This window comes from Brachyhypopomus gauderio, unplaced genomic scaffold (assembly GCF_052324685.1).
Source record: "Brachyhypopomus gauderio isolate BG-103 unplaced genomic scaffold, BGAUD_0.2 sc101, whole genome shotgun sequence".
Classification (NCBI taxonomy): domain Eukaryota; kingdom Metazoa; phylum Chordata; class Actinopteri; order Gymnotiformes; family Hypopomidae; genus Brachyhypopomus; species Brachyhypopomus gauderio.
The window spans coordinates 838,504-859,251 of NW_027506922.1; the positions used below are offsets into that span (position 1 = coordinate 838,504).

Below are 20,748 nucleotides of genomic sequence, written 5' to 3' on the forward strand. Positions count from 1 at the left end.
TCAAGAATGCCTATCACGCTGTTGCGCGCGCCGCTCTCGGGCTCTCCAATCACAGCCTCGTTCACCTCATTCCCACGTACCGGCAGAAACTCAAAACCAACAAGCCGGCTGGTACAAAGACAAGACATATATAGGCAAACAAACGACCCTCAGGTGAGACGGATCACGGGCTCCGCCCACCTGAGGGACGCAGATGACTTCACCAAACAACAACAACAACAGCCGCTGTGGACGGAGGCGGCCGGTAGGGGGCCGCCTCACCGTGACAAAAACTACAGCTGTAACGGGTAGAGTTGACAAATAAAGAGATAAACTCATAAATTTGACTTTCAATATCAGAATTGTGATCGTAATTAAAACTTATCTATATTTAGTTTTAGCCAGGTGAAAGAAAAGGGCTTTATGCAGGGTTTTGTTAAAATTTTACCTAAATTGAAAAATTCCCAGACTGCTTATAAATTTTTTTTAATTTAAGTTTTACATATCACAACATCGGCAATATTCTCACCTTTAATTTAAGCCATATTTTATAAAAATCGAATAAGAAATAAGGGCGCTAGGACTGTTTTTGTGACAGATGGATGCACATCCCGCATAGGAACTACACTGCTTTGCTGACATGACTCAATAGTAATGGCTCCGAGGGCGACGCATTGCTAGCTATAGCGGCAACAGGCGATGTCCAATCCAGTAATATAGATCAATGTTCTCACTTTAAAGAAAAATACACGTTTACATTTTATACTTTCAGTTTATTAAGTGTGAGCACTTTTAAAATAAAAATGCATTTGGTAGCAACAGCTTTTAGGTGAATTCTTAATTATTTCAATCATAATAATAATGCACTGGTTAGTGTCCCAGTAGGAGTCCACTGTTGCAGATATAGACACCTCAAAGATGTCCTCTGTTTATTGTCCTGGATTACCTTTCTTGAAGGTAGATTTATGAATAACCATTTCACCAGTCTTCCAGCCATCAGTAACTACCAACAGGGTATCTGGACATTTTAAAATCTCAAATTCAATGACTTTTAAGACCTTTTTAATACCTCTCACAAGAAAAAATAATACTATTACTGGGGATGCAGGTGTGTGCCGGGGGGGGGGGTGTGGCGAACGAAAATTGTTGACGTTGTTGAGGCCGTATACTCCAACGCTAGGAATCTAGCACTAGGACCCTGGAGCGGTTATTTTCTGCATTAGCGCTAGATTCGGCAAAGTTCACATCGCGCCAGAACAACTGAACAACACACACTTATAATAATTTAATGCCTCCCCTCATAAAATTCCAGACATTTTAAGACATTTTTAGGCCTTGAATATGGAAAACTAAATTTAAGACTTTTTAAGGACCCGCGGGTACCCTGTACCAACTACCAGTAACTATTTGCTGATTAATATCGATATAATACTAGTTTTAACATGTTGCTCCTGTACACAGTCAGGAAACAGCTCAAATACATTTTTAATAACACTAAACCCCGAATTGGATTGAATCGATTAAATCGGATTAACTCGAAATAAATCAATTCTTAATCTTCAGAATCGGATCGATTCTTGGCATTTGAATCAATACCCAGCCCTATTAGTAAAACTCTTCCCACACTCTGAGCAGTGAAATGGCTTCTCTCCTGTGTGAATGTGCTGGTGTTCATGGAGATGACTGTGTTTAATAAAACTCTTCCCACACTGTGAGCAGTGATATGGCTTCTCTCCTGTGTGAATGCGCTGGTGTTGCTGGAGATTTCCCTGTGTAGTAAAACTCTTCCCACACTCTGAGCAGTGATATGGCTTCTCTCCTGTGTGAATGCGCTGGTGTTGCTGGAGATTTCCCTGTGTAGTAAAACTCTTCCCACACTCTGAGCAGTGATATGGCTTCTCTCCTGTGTGAATGCGCTGGTGTTCGTTGAGATGACTCTGTTTAGTAAAACTGTTCCCACACTCTGAGCAGTGATATGGTTTCTCTCCTGTGTGAATGCGCTGGTGTACGTTGAGATGACTCTGTGTAGTAAAACTCTTCCCACACTCTGAGCAGTGATATGGCTTCTCTCCTGTGTGAATGCACTGGTGCAGTTGAAGACTTCTCTGTGTAGTAAAACTCTTCCCACACTCTGAGCAGTGATATGGTTTCTCTCCTGTGTGAATGTGCTGGTGTTGCTGAAGATTTCCCTGTGTAGTAAAACTGTTCCCACACTCTGAGCAGTGATATGGCTTCTCTCCTGTGTGAATGCGCTGGTGTTGCTGGAGATTTCCCTGTGTAGTAAAACTGTTCCCACACTCTGAGCAGTGATATGGCTTCTCTCCTGTGTGAATGCGCTGGTGTTCGTTGAGATGACTCTGTTTATTAAAACTCTTCCCACACTCTGAGCAGTGATATGGTTTCTCTCCTGTGTGAATGCGCTGGTGTTCGTTGAGATGACTCTGTGTAGTAAAACTCTTCCCACACTCTGAGCAGTGATATGGCTTCTCTCCTGTGTGAATGCGCTGGTGTGTTTTGAGACTATTCTGTTGAGTAAAACTCTTCCCACACTCTGAGCAGTGATATGGCTTCTCTCCTGTGTGAATGCGCTGGTGTTTCTGGAGATTTCCCTGTGTAGTAAAACTCTTCCCACACTCTGAGCAGTGATATGGTTTCTCTCCTGTGTGAATGCGCTGGTGTACGTTGAGATTACTCTGTGTGGTAAAACTCTTCCCACACTCTGAGCAGTGATATGGCTTATCTCCTGTGTGAATGCGCTGGTGCCGTTGAAGACTTCTCTGTGTAGTAAAACTCTTCCCACACTCTGAGCAGTAATATAGCTTCTCTCCTGTGTGAATGCGCTGGTGTTTCTGGAGATCACTTTGTTTAGTAAAATTCTTCCCACACTCTAAGCAGTTGTAGCTTTTCTCCTTTTCCATGTTTACTGATTTCAGCAGTCTGACATACTCCTCACAGATAAATGTGTTTATGTAGGTAAAGTTTACCTGTTGAGGAAAGTGGATAGCATTAATTCCTAGAGGAAAAAGACATTATTTCATCTTCTTCTCACAATGAATTTGCAATCATGACAAAGAACCATTTGGGCTCTGCATAATGCTAAAGACATTAATTCTAAAGACATTCATGCTAAAGACCATCAGGAGACAGTGCTAGGCTTCCTTACTTCACTAAAATGCAAGCATTTGTTGTTGTGATACGTGTCTCTCTCTGTTTGGTTCAGTGTCACTCTATGTGCCAGTCTATAGGGACTTTTATTTTGTATGGTTCATCAACTTTATTTTCAAAGTTGTTCTTTTCCTTCCTTTCTCTCTCATGGTGCTGCAGAGCTGCTTTGGTCTGTTGAAGCTCCTTATGAGTTCCAGCAGTGTGATTTGATCTTTTTAGTTATTGTGCATCAGAGAGTTAATCTATGGGCAGCACCAACATATCACAGAAAATTCACCTGTGCACACGATTACTCATTGTGCCATGTTTCCAGGTTGATTAAAGGTAAAAATGATGTTGGCCTCTTTAGAAAGCACTCCTGTTAAAAGTGTGCAAAAAGTCACATGATCCACAAAGGACATATATTGTACGTACGTATTTGTGCGTGTAGTGTGATGTATTAGAAAGTTGCTGTGCATTTGCTTGAACGTCACATATGAATTTACAACTATCGCATTTTGTATTTGTAAGTCACTGTTTTCGTTTGAAAATAACGTTGTTTGCTTGCAAATAGAATATTTGTGGAATATGTTCTACAGTGTAGCTCCAGTTAAAACTAAATTAATTAGGGAGAAAAAGCTTGCACCATGGTATGACGACCACACTCGTCTTCTAAAACAGGCAGCTCGAGCAGCGGAGCGCAAATGGATATCCACCTCACTAGAAGTGTTTAGAATCGCATGGAAAGACGCCGTAGTCAAATATAAACATGCCCTAATAAAAGCTAGAGCCTCATATTATTCGACACTAATAGAAAACAACAAAAATAACCCTAGATTTCTCTTCGCGACTGTATCAAAACTAACAAGAAATATCAATGACACTAGTTCTAATACGACACTTACACACACTTGTGATGAATTTTTAAACTTTTTTAGTAATAACATAGATATTATCCGACTACAGAGTCATAATAGGCCTACATCACAGCCTAACCTCCAATCCAACCCCAGTAGTATAGGTATTAGTAACTACGCATCCGAAAATATTACTGAGCTAAATGTCTTCGATCCTATATCACAAAAAGAGCTCACAACACTAATTCGTTCGTCTAAGCCTACATCATGTATATTAGACCCAGTTCCAACCCGTCTATTCAAAGACCTACTCCCAACTATTACAGGGCCCTTGCTTAATATGATTAACAGTTCCCTTAACCTAGGATATGTGCCCAAACAATTAAAATGCGCCGTAATTAGACCCTTGATTAAAAAACAGAATCTCGATCCGCAGATTCTAGCCAACTATAGACCAATTTCTAATCTCCCATTTATCTCTAAAATTCTACAAAAAAGCAGTTTACATTCAGTTATACCATTATCTCCAATCAAATAGTATCCATGAAAAGTTCCAATCAGGATTTAGACCGAACCACAGCACTGTACGTAAAACAGTACGTAAACGTAAAAACACTCCAATGAATAACCAAACTAAATCAAATGTATGTAACATTACAATACATTCACTATAACAGCATAAAATCTATTAATTCGTACATTAAAGCTACAGTAATAAAACCGTACAACATAACTAGCATATAAGCTTTTATCTTTGTAACAGGAACCACTGAGCTACTAAACAAAAGAACCAAATATAAATTATATTCGTATAGTATCAAATAAGTAGCTACGTTATCTGGCTGGGTTAGTTAGCGCTACAACATCCATTATAAAAACACTTTAACACATTGAATTTTCCACCAACTTAGTCAAGACACGAGATTCAACCGTGAGGTAACGGAACGAACAAAATAGTGTGGTTAAGATGTGGTTAAAAGGTGTTAGTGGTACGTATTACTAAGTTAAGTACTTACAGGTCAACCAGTAGTCCAACACTTCCAAACACCAACACGACAATAGGCGCAACTCCACTAAACGCCCGATGCTGATATTGAGAATAAGGAAATCTGTGGTCTGTAATGTCCGATGGTGATGGTAGGTAGAGGTGGGCGGATCGATCCAAATATCGATACCAACGCTGCTATTGATTTGGAGCAATACTCGTGTAAAAGGATTAATACTCAATCTTTTTAACTCTCCCGCACACACCGACTGCTGCGTACGTGGATTCATCAAAGTCTCTTCTCTGTCTGTAAGAGCAGCGTTGCCAACAAGTTTCCGCAAAAGTCCAGGGGGTGGAGCTAGATCTAGATCCAACTCCTCCCACCGTCCATAGTTTCTTTTGGTCCGTCCAGGGGGCGGAGCTGCATCTAATCCAACTCCTCCTACGTGTCGCTTACGTTTTCCGACCAGGAAATAGAAATCCAATAAATTCACCCTTAAGACTGCTACCGTTTAGAGATCAAAATGTTCTTTAAATGTTATTTAAATAACACAATACACGTTTTTTAAGTTTACAAGAAAACGTAAAAGTTACCAACTCCTCAGTAAGGCTGTCCTAAAAGTCACAAATTGGCGTCATCGCCTAATTTGCATAAAACCGTAAAATAATAACGTTGTGGGAGAGAAAAAATGATTAAAATACCGTAAATATGTTAGAGTGACTGACGGAGACTGTGTGAGTTAAATTCAGTGATTTATTTTGTATTACACTGAAGACGCATTTATATTTACATCCGGCTCTGTAAATACGGGGCGGGGTCAATCAGCGGCGGCTTTGGGCATGCGCAGTTCATTTGCAGCGTGGACGTGGAGCGGTGTGGATCTGCTCTGACTGTCAGACTGCATTGTGAGTGTTGTGGGCGGGGCTCACGGCAGCACCCGCTGCTCGCTGAGGACAGTAACTGAAGACCATGTGTGTTCATCTCCGAGTCTACAAAAGTCTCCAGTAACACCACAAAAAGTCACTAGATTTGTCACTACTTGCTTAAAATAGTCACACAGCACGGAGCAGCGCACCCGCCCCCTCTCGTCTTTAGTTTACACCGTCACGTTGCTCAGCAACCATGCAGGTAGGCTCCGCCTGGCCCCGCCCACTCAGCGCTCTCCTCGAGTCGACACCTTACAGTACGGAGAGAGAGAGACACCACCGGAGTATTGAAATGTCTGAGAGGAAGACATGCGCCGTTTGGCTTTATTTTATTGCAGAAAATAAAACTACAGCAAGCTGTATAGTTTGAAACAGGGCTGTTAAATACAGTGGAAACACAACAACTGTGTTAGTTGTAATTAATAGGGAGAGTTATGGAGTTAATGGAGATAAATTCATCCAGAACTCTTGATGTCGAAACATGCCTGCTTATAGTTTGAATTTAATGTGATAATGGTGAGGTGAAGTCAACTCTAGCTTTCTTATTCACAGCTTCAGGAATATGGTGGGACCATTTAAGGTGGAATTTTAGACAATAAATTGGTGATTTTAGTCCAAATGTGCTGTGTTGTTGTGTGGCAGCTGTAATTTAGTGATGAGAAGATGATACCTCAAGGAGTGTATCCACACACTACACAAACTGTTGACACTGTATTGACACTGTGTTGGTCATTGTTGAGTGCCAGGCTGTAATTTAGTGATGGGAAGATGATACTATTTAGTTCAACTTGTGACTTTGATGAGGAAGAATTGCACATTACAAATCTGCATGAGAAAGAAATGTGAGTTACCAGATACGTACAGAGCTGCAAATGATGAATTAATTTGTCAATGAATGTATTACTCATTACAATATAAAATAATGTTCTAAGCACATAACAAGTTGGTGCAGTGCATGAAGTAAGGTCTGGTAATCCATAACATTATTATCAAATCACTTTAAGTCAAAGGTAGTTTGTGTAAATTTAAAAACAGATCACCTTACTAATAATGCTTTTTTATTCCCATTTTCTTTTGTCTCTCCTCCAACACAGTTCTAAGCAGGTCATAGAGGCACTGGGTGATCATGACTATCTGGAGGAGACTCTGTCTGTAGAAGAACAACTTGATGCAGCAAAGAGGGAGATTGACCATCTGGAGGAAGAAAACCTCAAGAGTGAGCGGTTTCATCTACAACGCTTCCAGTGTGAGCCTAAACTGATCATGTTTTACACTGGATTTAAAGATGATGACACACTAAAAGCTGTGTAAAAGCAGCCTGTACACAGGCTCCATCTCAGATAAAGAAATTACCACAGAGTCTGGCATTCTGAGCCTACTTGAACCAGGAGATGAAGTAATTGTAGATAAAGGGTTTCTTATTATGTTTCGATACACATATTAATAATATAACTAGGGTAGCGTTCTTTCACTTGCGCAACATTGTCAAAATTAGAAACATATTAAATATTAGCGATGCAGAAAAACTAATCCATGCATTCATATCCTCTCGTTTAGATTATTGCAACAGTCTCCTAGCTGGATGTTCTGGTAAATCGATAAACAAACTCCAGCTGGTTCAGAATGCAGCAGCACGAGTTTTAACAAAAGCTAAAAAGTTTGATCACATTAGTCCCGTACTATCGTCATTACACTGGCTGCCAATTAGATTCCGTATTGACTATAAAATACTTTTATTAACATATAAAACGCTGCATGGCTTAGCTCCAGACTATCTTAGTGAACTTATTGAACAATATAACCCAGCGCGTTCAGCTCCTTCGTTCTGGCCGGCGTGTACATTACGCCGAGTGCGTGCACCAGCGACGCGCAGAAACAGCTTGCCGAACAGATAATGGAACTAGAGAGAGATCATCCAGACTCATCTGAACAGATAATGGAACTAGAGAGAGATCATCCAGACTCATCTGAACAGATAATGGAACTAGAGAGAGATCATCCAGACTCATCTGAACAGATAATGGAACTAGAGAGAGATCATCCAGACTCATCTGAACAGATAATGGAACTAGAGAGAGATCATCCAGACTCATCTGAACAGATAATGGAACTAGAGAGAGATCATCCAGACTCATCTGAACAGATAATGGAACTAGAGAGAGATCATCCAGACTCATCTGAACTAGGGCTGCACGATGAATCGTATTTTTATCGTTATCGCGATGTGAAGTTTCACGATAAACACATCGAAAGAGCCACGATAACTCCTTGAATAACAGCAAACTCAAATTGCATTATCCTCGTCCAGCAATAGAGGGAGCTATTCGCGCTGCACACTATGATCACGTGACGTAAGTAGGCAAGAGGCAGAGTGAGGTGAACACGCTCATCAGACAGGCGATTTGGTTTAAGCCTGGTTTACACTTGACGCAGCGCGAGGGTCCGCAAGGCGAAAATAACGTAATCACGGTGGCTTCGCCCGTGCGCGATGGTCTCGCGCGCTGTCGATTCACGAGGTCGTGCACCTCTCGAATTTTGTAAGTTCGCGCGCGCCGCGTCTCAGCGCAATGAGAATAGTCATGTTTGCCGGGTTCATACACCTATACAAGGTGGAATTAAAGCACTTGTACGTCACTTTCAAGGTCCATTTCAATAATTTCCAGCTCGTTAAACTTAATTGAGTTAAATATTTATACATATACTCTAAATGATTCGAAATAATTCGCTTTTTTTTATCACATTATTTAATGCTTGTTTATTTTCAAAACGCCCAATCTTAACGTCTTCACGTTCTTTCATGTTTCGTCCTGGAATTACAAGAGGCTCGTATTTGTTAATGTAATTACAAGAGAACTGTTCAGTCAGACAGATATTTGTTGTGAAACGAAGTAGTTACAATTTCAAGTACTTTAGCCTAAATTCCAGCACTTTTCAAACCTGATACACAAAGCAACATTAAAATTGGTCAGGTAAATGTTCATTCCCCTGTATTTGAGGGGTGTTTTTTCTATACTACTAGGCCTACATATCGTTTCGGACAACACTGCAAAGAATGTGACACGGCAAGATTAAATGCTTCCGTCGTTCGCGGAGGTTACGCGAGGTGTGCGGAGTCGCGCTACGGTCACTCGTGAAAGTATAAACCTAGATTGAATCTATTGTTGAATAAACCTGCAAAATATTTGGAATTATTCTGGATTCATTACACAGTAAAAAAAACGAATTAACGTGCTGCTGTTCAGAGAGACACTACATCTCTGTATTTTAATCTTAATTTATCGTGGTTCACATCGATATCGGAATATCCAACAATGTTATCGCACATCGTAATTCTAGTCCATATCGTGCACCCCTAATCTGAACAGATAATGGAACTAGAGAGAGATCATCCAGACTCATCTGAACAGATAATGAAACTAGAGAGAGATCATCCAGACTCATCTGAACAGATAATGGAACTAGAGAGAGATCATCCAGACTCATCTGAACAGATAATGGAACTAGAGAGAGATCATCCAGACTCATCTGAACAGATAATGGAACTAGAGAGAGATCATCCAGACTCATCTGAACAGATAATGGAACTAGAGAGAGATCATCCAGACTGGCTGCTGATCACCCTGGGGGACTTTAACAGCGCTAACCTCAGGAAGGAGATGCCCAAGTACAGGCAACACATCACATGTGCTACACGTGAAGGCAACATGCTGGACAAATGCTACACAAGCATCAAGAATGCCTATCACGCTGTTGCGCGCGCCGCTCTCGGGCTCTCCGATCACAGCCTCGTTCACCTCATTCCCACGTACCGGCAGAAACTCAAAACCAACAAGCCGGCTGGTACAAAGACAAGACATATATAGGCAAACAAACAACCCTCAGGTGAGACGGATCACGGGCTCCGCCCACCTGAGGGACGCAGATGACTTCACCAAACAACAACAACAACAGCCGCTGTGGACGGAGGCGGCCGGTAGGGGGCCGCCTCACCGTGACAAAAACTACAGCTGTAACGGGTAGAGTTGACAAATAAAGAGATAAACTCATAAATTTGACTTTCAATATCAGAATTGTGATCGTAATTAAAACTTATCTATATTTAGTTTTAGCCAGGTGAAAGAAAAGGGCTTTATGCAGGGTTTTGTTAAAATTTTACCTAAATTGAAAAATTCCCAGACTGCTTATAAATTTTTTTTTATTTAAGTTTTACATATCACAACATCGGCAATATTCTCACCTTTAATTTAAGCCATATTTTATAAAAATCGAATAAGAAATAAGGGCGCTAGGACTGTTTTTGTGACAGATGGATGCACATCCCGCATAGGAACTACACTGCTTTGCTGACATGACTCAATAGTAATGGCTCCGAGGGCGACGCATTGCTAGCTATAGCGGCAACAGGCGATGTCCAATCCAGTAATATAGATCAATGTTCTCACTTTAAAGAAAAATACACGTTTACATTTTATACTTTCAGTTTATTAAGTGTGAGCACTTTTAAAATAAAAATGCATTTGGTAGCAACAGCTTTTAGGTGAATTCTTAATTATTTCAATCATAATAATAATGCACTGGTTAGTGTCCCAGTAGGAGTCCACTGTTGCAGATATAGACACCTCAAAGATGTCCTCTGTTTATTGTCCTGGATTACCTTTCTTGAAGGTAGATTTATGAATAACCTTTTCACCAGTCTTCCAGCCATCAGTAACTACCAACAGGGTATCTGGACATTTTAAAATCTCAAATTCAATGACTTTTAAGACCTTTTTAATACCTCTCACAAGAAAAAATAATACTATTACTGGGGATGCAGGTGTGTGCCGGGGGGGGTGTGGCGAACGAAAATTGTTGACGTTGTTGAGGCCGTATACTCCAACGCTAGGAATCTAGCACTAGGACCCTGGAGCGGTTATTTTCTGCATTAGCGCTAGATTCGGCAAAGTTCACATCGCGCCAGAACAACTGAACAACACACACTTATAATAATTTAATGCCTCCCCTCATAAAATTCCAGACATTTTAAGACATTTTTAGGCCTTGAATATGGAAAACTAAATTTAAGACTTTTTAAGGACCCGCGGGTACCCTGTACCAACTACCAGTAACTATTTGCTGATTAATATCGATATAATACTAGTTTTAACATGTTGCTCCTGTACACAGTCAGGAAACAGCTCAAATACATTTTTAATAACACTAAACCCCGAATTGGATTGAATCGATTAAATCGGATTAACTCGAAATAAATCAATTCTTAATCTTCAGAATCGGATCGATTCTTGGCATTTGAATCAATACCCAGCCCTATTAGTAAAACTCTTCCCACACTCTGAGCAGTGAAATGGCTTCTCTCCTGTGTGAATGTGCTGGTGTTCATGGAGATGACTGTGTTTAATAAAACTCTTCCCACACTGTGAGCAGTGATATGGCTTCTCTCCTGTGTGAATGCGCTGGTGTTGCTGGAGATTTCCCTGTGTAGTAAAACTCTTCCCACACTCTGAGCAGTGATATGGCTTCTCTCCTGTGTGAATGCGCTGGTGTTGCTGGAGATTTCCCTGTGTAGTAAAACTCTTCCCACACTCTGAGCAGTGATATGGCTTCTCTCCTGTGTGAATGCGCTGGTGTTCGTTGAGATGACTCTGTTTAGTAAAACTGTTCCCACACTCTGAGCAGTGATATGGTTTCTCTCCTGTGTGAATGCGCTGGTGTACGTTGAGATGACTCTGTGTAGTAAAACTCTTCCCACACTCTGAGCAGTGATATGGCTTCTCTCCTGTGTGAATGCACTGGTGCAGTTGAAGACTTCTCTGTGTAGTAAAACTCTTCCCACACTCTGAGCAGTGATATGGTTTCTCTCCTGTGTGAATGTGCTGGTGTTGCTGAAGATTTCCCTGTGTAGTAAAACTGTTCCCACACTCTGAGCAGTGATATGGCTTCTCTCCTGTGTGAATGCGCTGGTGTTGCTGGAGATTTCCCTGTGTAGTAAAACTGTTCCCACACTCTGAGCAGTGATATGGCTTCTCTCCTGTGTGAATGCGCTGGTGTTCGTTGAGATGACTCTGTTTATTAAAACTCTTCCCACACTCTGAGCAGTGATATGGTTTCTCTCCTGTGTGAATGCGCTGGTGTTCGTTGAGATGACTCTGTGTAGTAAAACTCTTCCCACACTCTGAGCAGTGATATGGCTTCTCTCCTGTGTGAATGCGCTGGTGTGTTTTGAGACTATTCTGTTGAGTAAAACTCTTCCCACACTCTGAGCAGTGATATGGCTTCTCTCCTGTGTGAATGCGCTGGTGTTTCTGGAGATTTCCCTGTGTAGTAAAACTCTTCCCACACTCTGAGCAGTGATATGGTTTCTCTCCTGTGTGAATGCGCTGGTGTACGTTGAGATTACTCTGTGTGGTAAAACTCTTCCCACACTCTGAGCAGTGATATGGCTTATCTCCTGTGTGAATGCGCTGGTGCCGTTGAAGACTTCTCTGTGTAGTAAAACTCTTCCCACACTCTGAGCAGTAATATAGCTTCTCTCCTGTGTGAATGCGCTGGTGTTTCTGGAGATCACTTTGTTTAGTAAAATTCTTCCCACACTCTAAGCAGTTGTAGCTTTTCTCCTTTTCCATGTTTACTGATTTCAGCAGTCTGACATACTCCTCACAGATAAATGTGTTTATGTAGGTAAAGTTTACCTGTTGAGGAAAGTGGATAGCATTAATTCCTAGAGGAAAAAGACATTATTTCATCTTCTTCTCACAATGAATTTGCAATCATGACAAAGAACCATTTGGGCTCTGCATAATGCTAAAGACATTAATTCTAAAGACATTCATGCTAAAGACCATCAGGAGACAGTGCTAGGCTTCCTTACTTCACTAAAATGCAAGCATTTGTTGTTGTGATACGTGTCTCTCTCTGTTTGGTTCAGTGTCACTCTATGTGCCAGTCTATAGGGACTTTTATTTTGTATGGTTCATCAACTTTATTTTCAAAGTTGTTCTTTTCCTTCCTTTCTCTCTCATGGTGCTGCAGAGCTGCTTTGGTCTGTTGAAGCTCCTTATGAGTTCCAGCAGTGTGATTTGATCTTTTTAGTTATTGTGCATCAGAGAGTTAATCTATGGGCAGCACCAACATATCACAGAAAATTCACCTGTGCACACGATTACTCATTGTGCCATGTTTCCAGGTTGATTAAAGGTAAAAATGATGTTGGCCTCTTTAGAAAGCACTCCTGTTAAAAGTGTGCAAAAAGTCACATGATCCACAAAGGACATATATTGTACGTACGTATTTGTGCGTGTAGTGTGATGTATTAGAAAGTTGCTGTGCATTTGCTTGAACGTCACATATGAATTTACAACTATCGCATTTTGTATTTGTAAGTCACTGTTTTCGTTTGAAAATAACGTTGTTTGCTTGCAAATAGAATATTTGTGGAATATGTTCTACAGTGTAGCTCCAGTTAAAACTAAATTAATTAGGGAGAAAAAGCTTGCACCATGGTATGACGACCACACTCGTCTTCTAAAACAGGCAGCTCGAGCAGCGGAGCGCAAATGGATATCCACCTCACTAGAAGTGTTTAGAATCGCATGGAAAGACGCCGTAGTCAAATATAAACATGCCCTAATAAAAGCTAGAGCCTCATATTATTCGACACTAATAGAAAACAACAAAAATAACCCTAGATTTCTCTTCGCGACTGTATCAAAACTAACAAGAAATATCAATGACACTAGTTCTAATACGACACTTACACACACTTGTGATGAATTTTTAAACTTTTTTAGTAATAACATAGATATTATCCGACTACAGAGTCATAATAGGCCTACATCACAGCCTAACCTCCAATCCAACCCCAGTAGTATAGGTATTAGTAACTACGCATCCGAAAATATTACTGAGCTAAATGTCTTCGATCCTATATCACAAAAAGAGCTCACAACACTAATTCGTTCGTCTAAGCCTACATCATGTATATTAGACCCAGTTCCAACCCGTCTATTCAAAGACCTACTCCCAACTATTACAGGGCCCTTGCTTAATATGATTAACAGTTCCCTTAACCTAGGATATGTGCCCAAACAATTAAAATGCGCCGTAATTAGACCCTTGATTAAAAAACAGAATCTCGATCCGCAGATTCTAGCCAACTATAGACCAATTTCTAATCTCCCATTTATCTCTAAAATTCTACAAAAAAGCAGTTTACATTCAGTTATACCATTATCTCCAATCAAATAGTATCCATGAAAAGTTCCAATCAGGATTTAGACCGAACCACAGCACTGTACGTAAAACAGTACGTAAACGTAAAAACACTCCAATGAATAACCAAACTAAATCAAATGTATGTAACATTACAATACATTCACTATAACAGCATAAAATCTATTAATTCGTACATTAAAGCTACAGTAATAAAACCGTACAACATAACTAGCATATAAGCTTTTATCTTTGTAACAGGAACCACTGAGCTACTAAACAAAAGAACCAAATATAATTATATTCGTATAGTATCAAATAAGTAGCTACGTTATCTGGCTGGGTTAGTTAGCGCTACAACATCCATTATAAAAACACTTTAACACATTGAATTTTCCACCAACTTAGTCAAGACACGAGATTCAACCGTGAGGTAACGGAACGAACAAAATAGTGTGGTTAAGATGTGGTTAAAAGGTGTTAGTGGTACGTATTACTAAGTTAAGTACTTACAGGTCAACCAGTAGTCCAACACTTCCAAACACCAACACGACAATAGGCGCAACTCCACTAAACGCCCGATGCTGATATTGAGAATAAGGAAATCTGTGGTCTGTAATGTCCGATGGTGATGGTAGGTAGAGGTGGGCGGATCGATCCAAATATCGATACCAATGCTGCTATTGATTTGGAGCAATACTCGTGTAAAAAGATTAATACTCAATCTTTTTAACTCTCCCGCACACACCGACTGCTGCGTACGTGGATTCATCAAAGTCTCTTCTCTGTCTGTAAGAGCAGCGTTGCCAACAAGTTTCCGCAAAAGTCCAGGGGGTGGAGCTAGATCTAGATCCAACTCCTCCCACCGTCCATAGTTTCTTTTGGTCCGTCCAGGGGGCGGAGCTGCATCTAATCCAACTCCTCCTACGTGTCGCTTACGTTTTCCGACCAGGAAATAGAAATCCAATAAATTCACCCTTAAGACTGCTACCGTTTAGAGATCAAAATGTTCTTTAAATGTTATTTAAATAACACAATACACGTTTTTTAAGTTTACAAGAAAACGTAAAAGTTACCAACTCCTCAGTAAGGCTGTCCTAAAAGTCACAAATTGGCGTCATCGCCTAATTTGCATAAAACCGTAAAATAATAACGTTGTGGGAGAGAAAAAATGATTAAAATACCGTAAATATGTTAGAGTGACTGACGGAGACTGTGTGAGTTAAATTCAGTGATTTATTTTGTATTACACTGAAGACGCATTTATATTTACATCCGGCTCTGTAAATACGGGGCGGGGTCAATCAGCGGCGGCTTTGGGCATGCGCAGTTCATTTGCAGCGTGGACGTGGAGCGGTGTGGATCTGCTCTGACTGTCAGACTGCATTGTGAGTGTTGTGGGCGGGGCTCACGGCAGCACCCGCTGCTCGCTGAGGACAGTAACTGAAGACCATGTGTGTTCATCTCCGAGTCTACAAAAGTCTCCAGTAACACCACAAAAAGTCACTAGATTTGTCACTACTTGCTTAAAATAGTCACACAGCACGGAGCAGCGCACCTGCCCCCTCTCGTCTTTAGTTTACACCGTCACGTTGCTCAGCAACCATGCAGGTAGGCTCCGCCTGGCCCCGCCCACTCAGCGCTCTCCTCGAGTCGACACCTTACAGTACGGAGAGAGAGAGACACCACCGGAGTATTGAAATGTCTGAGAGGAAGACATGCGCCGTTTGGCTTTATTTTATTGCAGAAAATAAAACTACAGCAAGCTGTATAGTTTGAAACAGGGCTGTTAAATACAGTGGAAACACAACAACTGTGTTAGTTGTAATTAATAGGGAGAGTTATGGAGTTAATGGAGATAAATTCATCCAGAACTCTTGATGTCGAAACATGCCTGCTTATAGTTTGAATTTAATGTGATAATGGTGAGGTGAAGTCAACTCTAGCTTTCTTATTCACAGCTTCAGGAATATGGTGGGACCATTTAAGGTGGAATTTTAGACAATAAATTGGTGATTTTAGTCCAAATGTGCTGTGTTGTTGTGTGGCAGCTGTAATTTAGTGATGAGAAGATGATACCTCAAGGAGTGTATCCACACACTACACAAACTGTTGACACTGTATTGACACTGTGTTGGTCATTGTTGAGTGCCAGGCTGTAATTTAGTGATGGGAAGATGATACTATTTAGTTCAACTTGTGACTTTGATGAGGAAGAATTGCACATTACAAATCTGCATGAGAAAGAAATGTGAGTTACCAGATACGTACAGAGCTGCAAATGATGAATTAATTTGTCAATGAATGTATTACTCATTACAATATAAAATAATGTTCTAAGCACATAACAAGTTGGTGCAGTGCATGAAGTAAGGTCTGGTAATCCATAACATTATTATCAAATCACTTTAAGTCAAAGGTAGTTTGTGTAAATTTAAAAACAGATCACCTTACTAATAATGCTTTTTTATTCCCATTTTCTTTTGTCTCTCCTCCAACACAGTTCTAAGCAGGTCATAGAGGCACTGGGTGATCATGACTATCTGGAGGAAACTCTGTCTGTAGAAGAACAACTTGATGCAGCAAAGAGGGAGATTGACCATCTGGAGGAAGAAAACCTCAAGAGTGAGCGGTTTCATCTACAACGCTTCCAGTGTGAGCCTAAACTGATCATGTTTTACACTGGATTTAAAGATGATGACACACTAAAAGCTGTGTAAAAGCAGCCTGTACACAGGCTCCATCTCAGATAAAGAAATTACCACAGAGTCTGGCATTCTGAGCCTACTTGAACCAGGAGATGAAGTAATTGTAGATAAAGGGTTTCTTATTATGTTTCGATACACATATTAATAATATAACTAGGGTAGCGTTCTTTCACTTGCGCAACATTGTCAAAATTAGAAACATATTAAATATTAGCGATGCAGAAAAACTAATCCATGCATTCATATCCTCTCGTTTAGATTATTGCAACAGTCTCCTAGCTGGATGTTCTGGTAAATCGATAAACAAACTCCAGCTGGTTCAGAATGCAGCAGCACGAGTTTTAACAAAAGCTAAAAAGTTTGATCACATTAGTCCCGTACTATCGTCATTACACTGGCTGCCAATTAGATTCCGTATTGACTATAAAATACTTTTATTAACATATAAAACGCTGCATGGCTTAGCTCCAGACTATCTTAGTGAACTTATTGAACAATATAACCCAGCGCGTTCAGCTCCTTCGTTCTGGCCGGCGTGTACATTACGCCGAGTGCGTGCACCAGCGACGCGCAGAAACAGCTTGCCGAACAGATAATGGAACTAGAGAGAGATCATTCAGACTCATCTGAACAGATAATGGAACTAGAGAGAGATCATCCAGACTCATCTGAACAGATAATGGAACTAGAGAGAGATCATTCAGACTCATCTGAACAGATAATGGAACTAGAGAGAGATCATCCAGACTCATCTGAACAGATAATGGAACTAGAGAGAGATCATCCAGACTCATCTGAACAGATAATGGAACTAGAGAGAGATCATCCAGACTCATCTGAACAGATAATGGAACTAGAGAGAGATCATCCAGACTCATCTGAACAGATAATGGAACTAGAGAGAGATCATCCAGACTCATCTGAACAGATAATGGAACTAGAGAGAGATCATCCAGACTCATCTGAACAGATAATGGAACTAGAGAGAGATCATCCAGACTCATCTGAACAGATAATGGAACTAGAGAGAGATCATCCAGACTGGCTGCTGATCACCCTGGGGGACTTTAACAGCGCTAACCTCAGGAAGGAGATGCCCAAGTACAGGCAACACATCACATGTGCTACACGTGAAGGCAACATGCTGGACAAATGCTACACAAGCATCAAGAATGCCTATCACGCTGTTGCGCGCGCCGCTCTCGGGCTCTCCGATCACAGCCTCGTTCACCTCATTCCCACGTACCGGCAGAAACTCAAAACCAACAAGCCGGCTGGTACAAAGACAAGACATATATAGGCAAACAAACAACCCTCAGGTGAGACGGATCACGGGCTCCGCCCACCTGAGGGACGCAGATGACTTCACCAAACAACAACAACAACAGCCGCTGTGGACGGAGGCGGCCGGTAGGGGGCCGCCTCACCGTGACAAAAACTACAGCTGTAACGGGTAGAGTTGACAAATAAAGAGATAAACTCATAAATTTGACTTTCAATATCAGAATTGTGATCGTAATTAAAACTTATCTATATTTAGTTTTAGCCAGGTGAAAGAAAAGGGCTTTATGCAGGGTTTTGTTAAAATTTTACCTAAATTGAAAAATTCCCAGACTGCTTATAAATTTTTTTTTATTTAAGTTTTACATATCACAACATCGGCAATATTCTCACCTTTAATTTAAGCCATATTTTATAAAAATCGAATAAGAAATAAGGGCGCTAGGACTGTTTTTGTGACAGATGGATGCACATCCCGCATAGGAACTACACTGCTTTGCTGACATGACTCAATAGTAATGGCTCCGAGGGCGACGCATTGCTAGCTATAGCGGCAACAGGCGATGTCCAATCCAGTAATATAGATCAATGTTCTCACTTTAAAGAAAAATACACGTTTACATTTTATACTTTCAGTTTATTAAGTGTGAGCACTTTTAAAATAAAAATGCATTTGGTAGCAACAGCTTTTAGGTGAATTCTTAATTATTTCAATCATAATAATAATGCACTGGTTAGTGTCCCAGTAGGAGTCCACTGTTGCAGATATAGACACCTCAAAGATGTCCTCTGTTTATTGTCCTGGATTACCTTTCTTGAAGGTAGATTTATGAATAACCTTTTCACCAGTCTTCCAGCCATCAGTAACTACCAACAGGGTATCTGGACATTTTAAAATCTCAAATTCAATGACTTTTAAGACCTTTTTAATACCTCTCACAAGAAAAAATAATACTATTACTGGGGATGCAGGTGTGTGCCGGGGGGGGTGTGGCGAACGAAAATTGTTGACGTTGTTGAGGCCGTATACTCCAACGCTAGGAATCTAGCACTAGGACCCTGGAGCGGTTATTTTCTGCATTAGCGCTAGATTCGGCAAAGTTCACATCGCGCCAGAACAACTGAACAACACACACTTATAATAATTTAATGCCTCCCCTCATAAAATTCCAGACATTTTAAGACATTTTTAGGCCTTGAATATGGAAAACTAAATTTAAGACTTTTTAAGGACCCGCGGGTACCCTGTACCAACTACCAGTAACTATTTGCTGATTAATATCGATATAATACTAGTTTTAACATGTTGCTCCTGTACACAGTCAGGAAACAGCTCAAATACATTTTTAATAACACTAAACCCCGAATTGGATTGAATCGATTAAATCGGATTAACTCGAAATAAATCAATTCTTAATCTTCAGAATCGGATCGATTCTTGGCATTTGAATCAATACCCAGCCCTATTAGTAAAACTCTTCCCACACTCTGAGCAGTGAAATGGCTTCTCTCCTGTGTGAATGTGCTGGTGTTCATGGAGATGACTGTGTTTAATAAAACTCTTCCCACACTGTGAGCAGTGATATGGCTTCTCTCCTGTGTGAATGCGCTGGTGTTGCTGGAGATTTCCCTGTGTAGTAAAACTCTTCCCACACTCTGAGCAGTGATATGGCTTCTCTCCTGTGTGAATGCGCTGGTGTTGCTGGAGATTTCCCTGTGTAGTAAAACTCTTCCCACACTCTGAGCAGTGATATGGCTTCTCTCCTGTGTGAATGCGCTGGTGTTCGTTGAGATGACTCTGTTTAGTAAAACTGTTCCCACACTCTGAGCAGTGATATGGTTTCTCTCCTGTGTGAATGCGCTGGTGTACGTTGAGATGACTCTGTGTAGTAAAACTCTTCCCACACTCTGAGCAGTGATATGGCTTCTCTCCTGTGTGAATGCACTGGTGCAGTTGAAGACTTCTCTGTGTAGTAAAACTCTTCCCACACTCTGAGCAGTGATATGGTTTCTCTCCTGTGTGAATGTGCTGGTGTTGCTGAAGATTTCCCTGTGTAGTAAAACTGTTCCCACACTCTGAGCAGTGATATGGCTTCTCTCCTGTGTGAATGCGCTGGTGTTGCTGGAGATTTCCCTGTGTAGTAAAACTGTTCCCACACTCTGAGCAGTGATATGGCTTCTCTCCTGTGTGAATGCGCTGGTGTTCGTTGAGATGACTCTGTTTATTAAAACTCTTCCCACACTCTGAGCAGTGATATGGTTTCTCTCCTGTGTGAATGCGCTGGTGTTCGTTGAGATGACTCTGTGTAGTAAAACTCTTCCCACACTCTGAGCAGTGATATGGCTTCTCTCCTGTGTGAATGCGCTGGTGTGTTTTGAGACTATTCTGTTGAGTAAAACTCTTCCCACACTCTGAGCAGTGATATGGCTTCTCTCCTGTGTGAATGCGCTGGTGTTTCTGGAGATTTCCCTGTGTAGTAAAACTCTTCCCACACTCTGAGCAGTGATATGGTTTCTCTCCTGTGTGAATGCGCTGGTGTACGTTGAGATTACTCTGTGTGGTAAAACTCTTCCCACACTCTGAGCAGTGATATGGCTTATCTCCTGTGTGAATGCGCTGGTGCCGTTGAAGACTTCTCTGTGTAGTAAAACTCTTCCC

General features: G+C 40.9%; 1 protein-coding gene across 1 annotated transcript in view; it reads right to left on the bottom strand.

Moving 5' to 3' along the window:
• Positions 1-20,706, bottom strand: part of LOC143497156 (uncharacterized) — a gene marked incomplete at its 5' end in the record, with an annotated part of 28,826 nt that extends 8,120 nt beyond the window's left edge. Inside the window, 3 exon segments of the mRNA XM_076992956.1 lie at positions 1,576-2,751; positions 11,194-12,400; positions 20,163-20,706. Coding sequence (XP_076849071.1) covers positions 1,576-2,751; positions 11,194-12,400; positions 20,163-20,706 — 2,927 coding nt within the window.
• Positions 20,707-20,748: the final 42 nt, after the last annotated feature.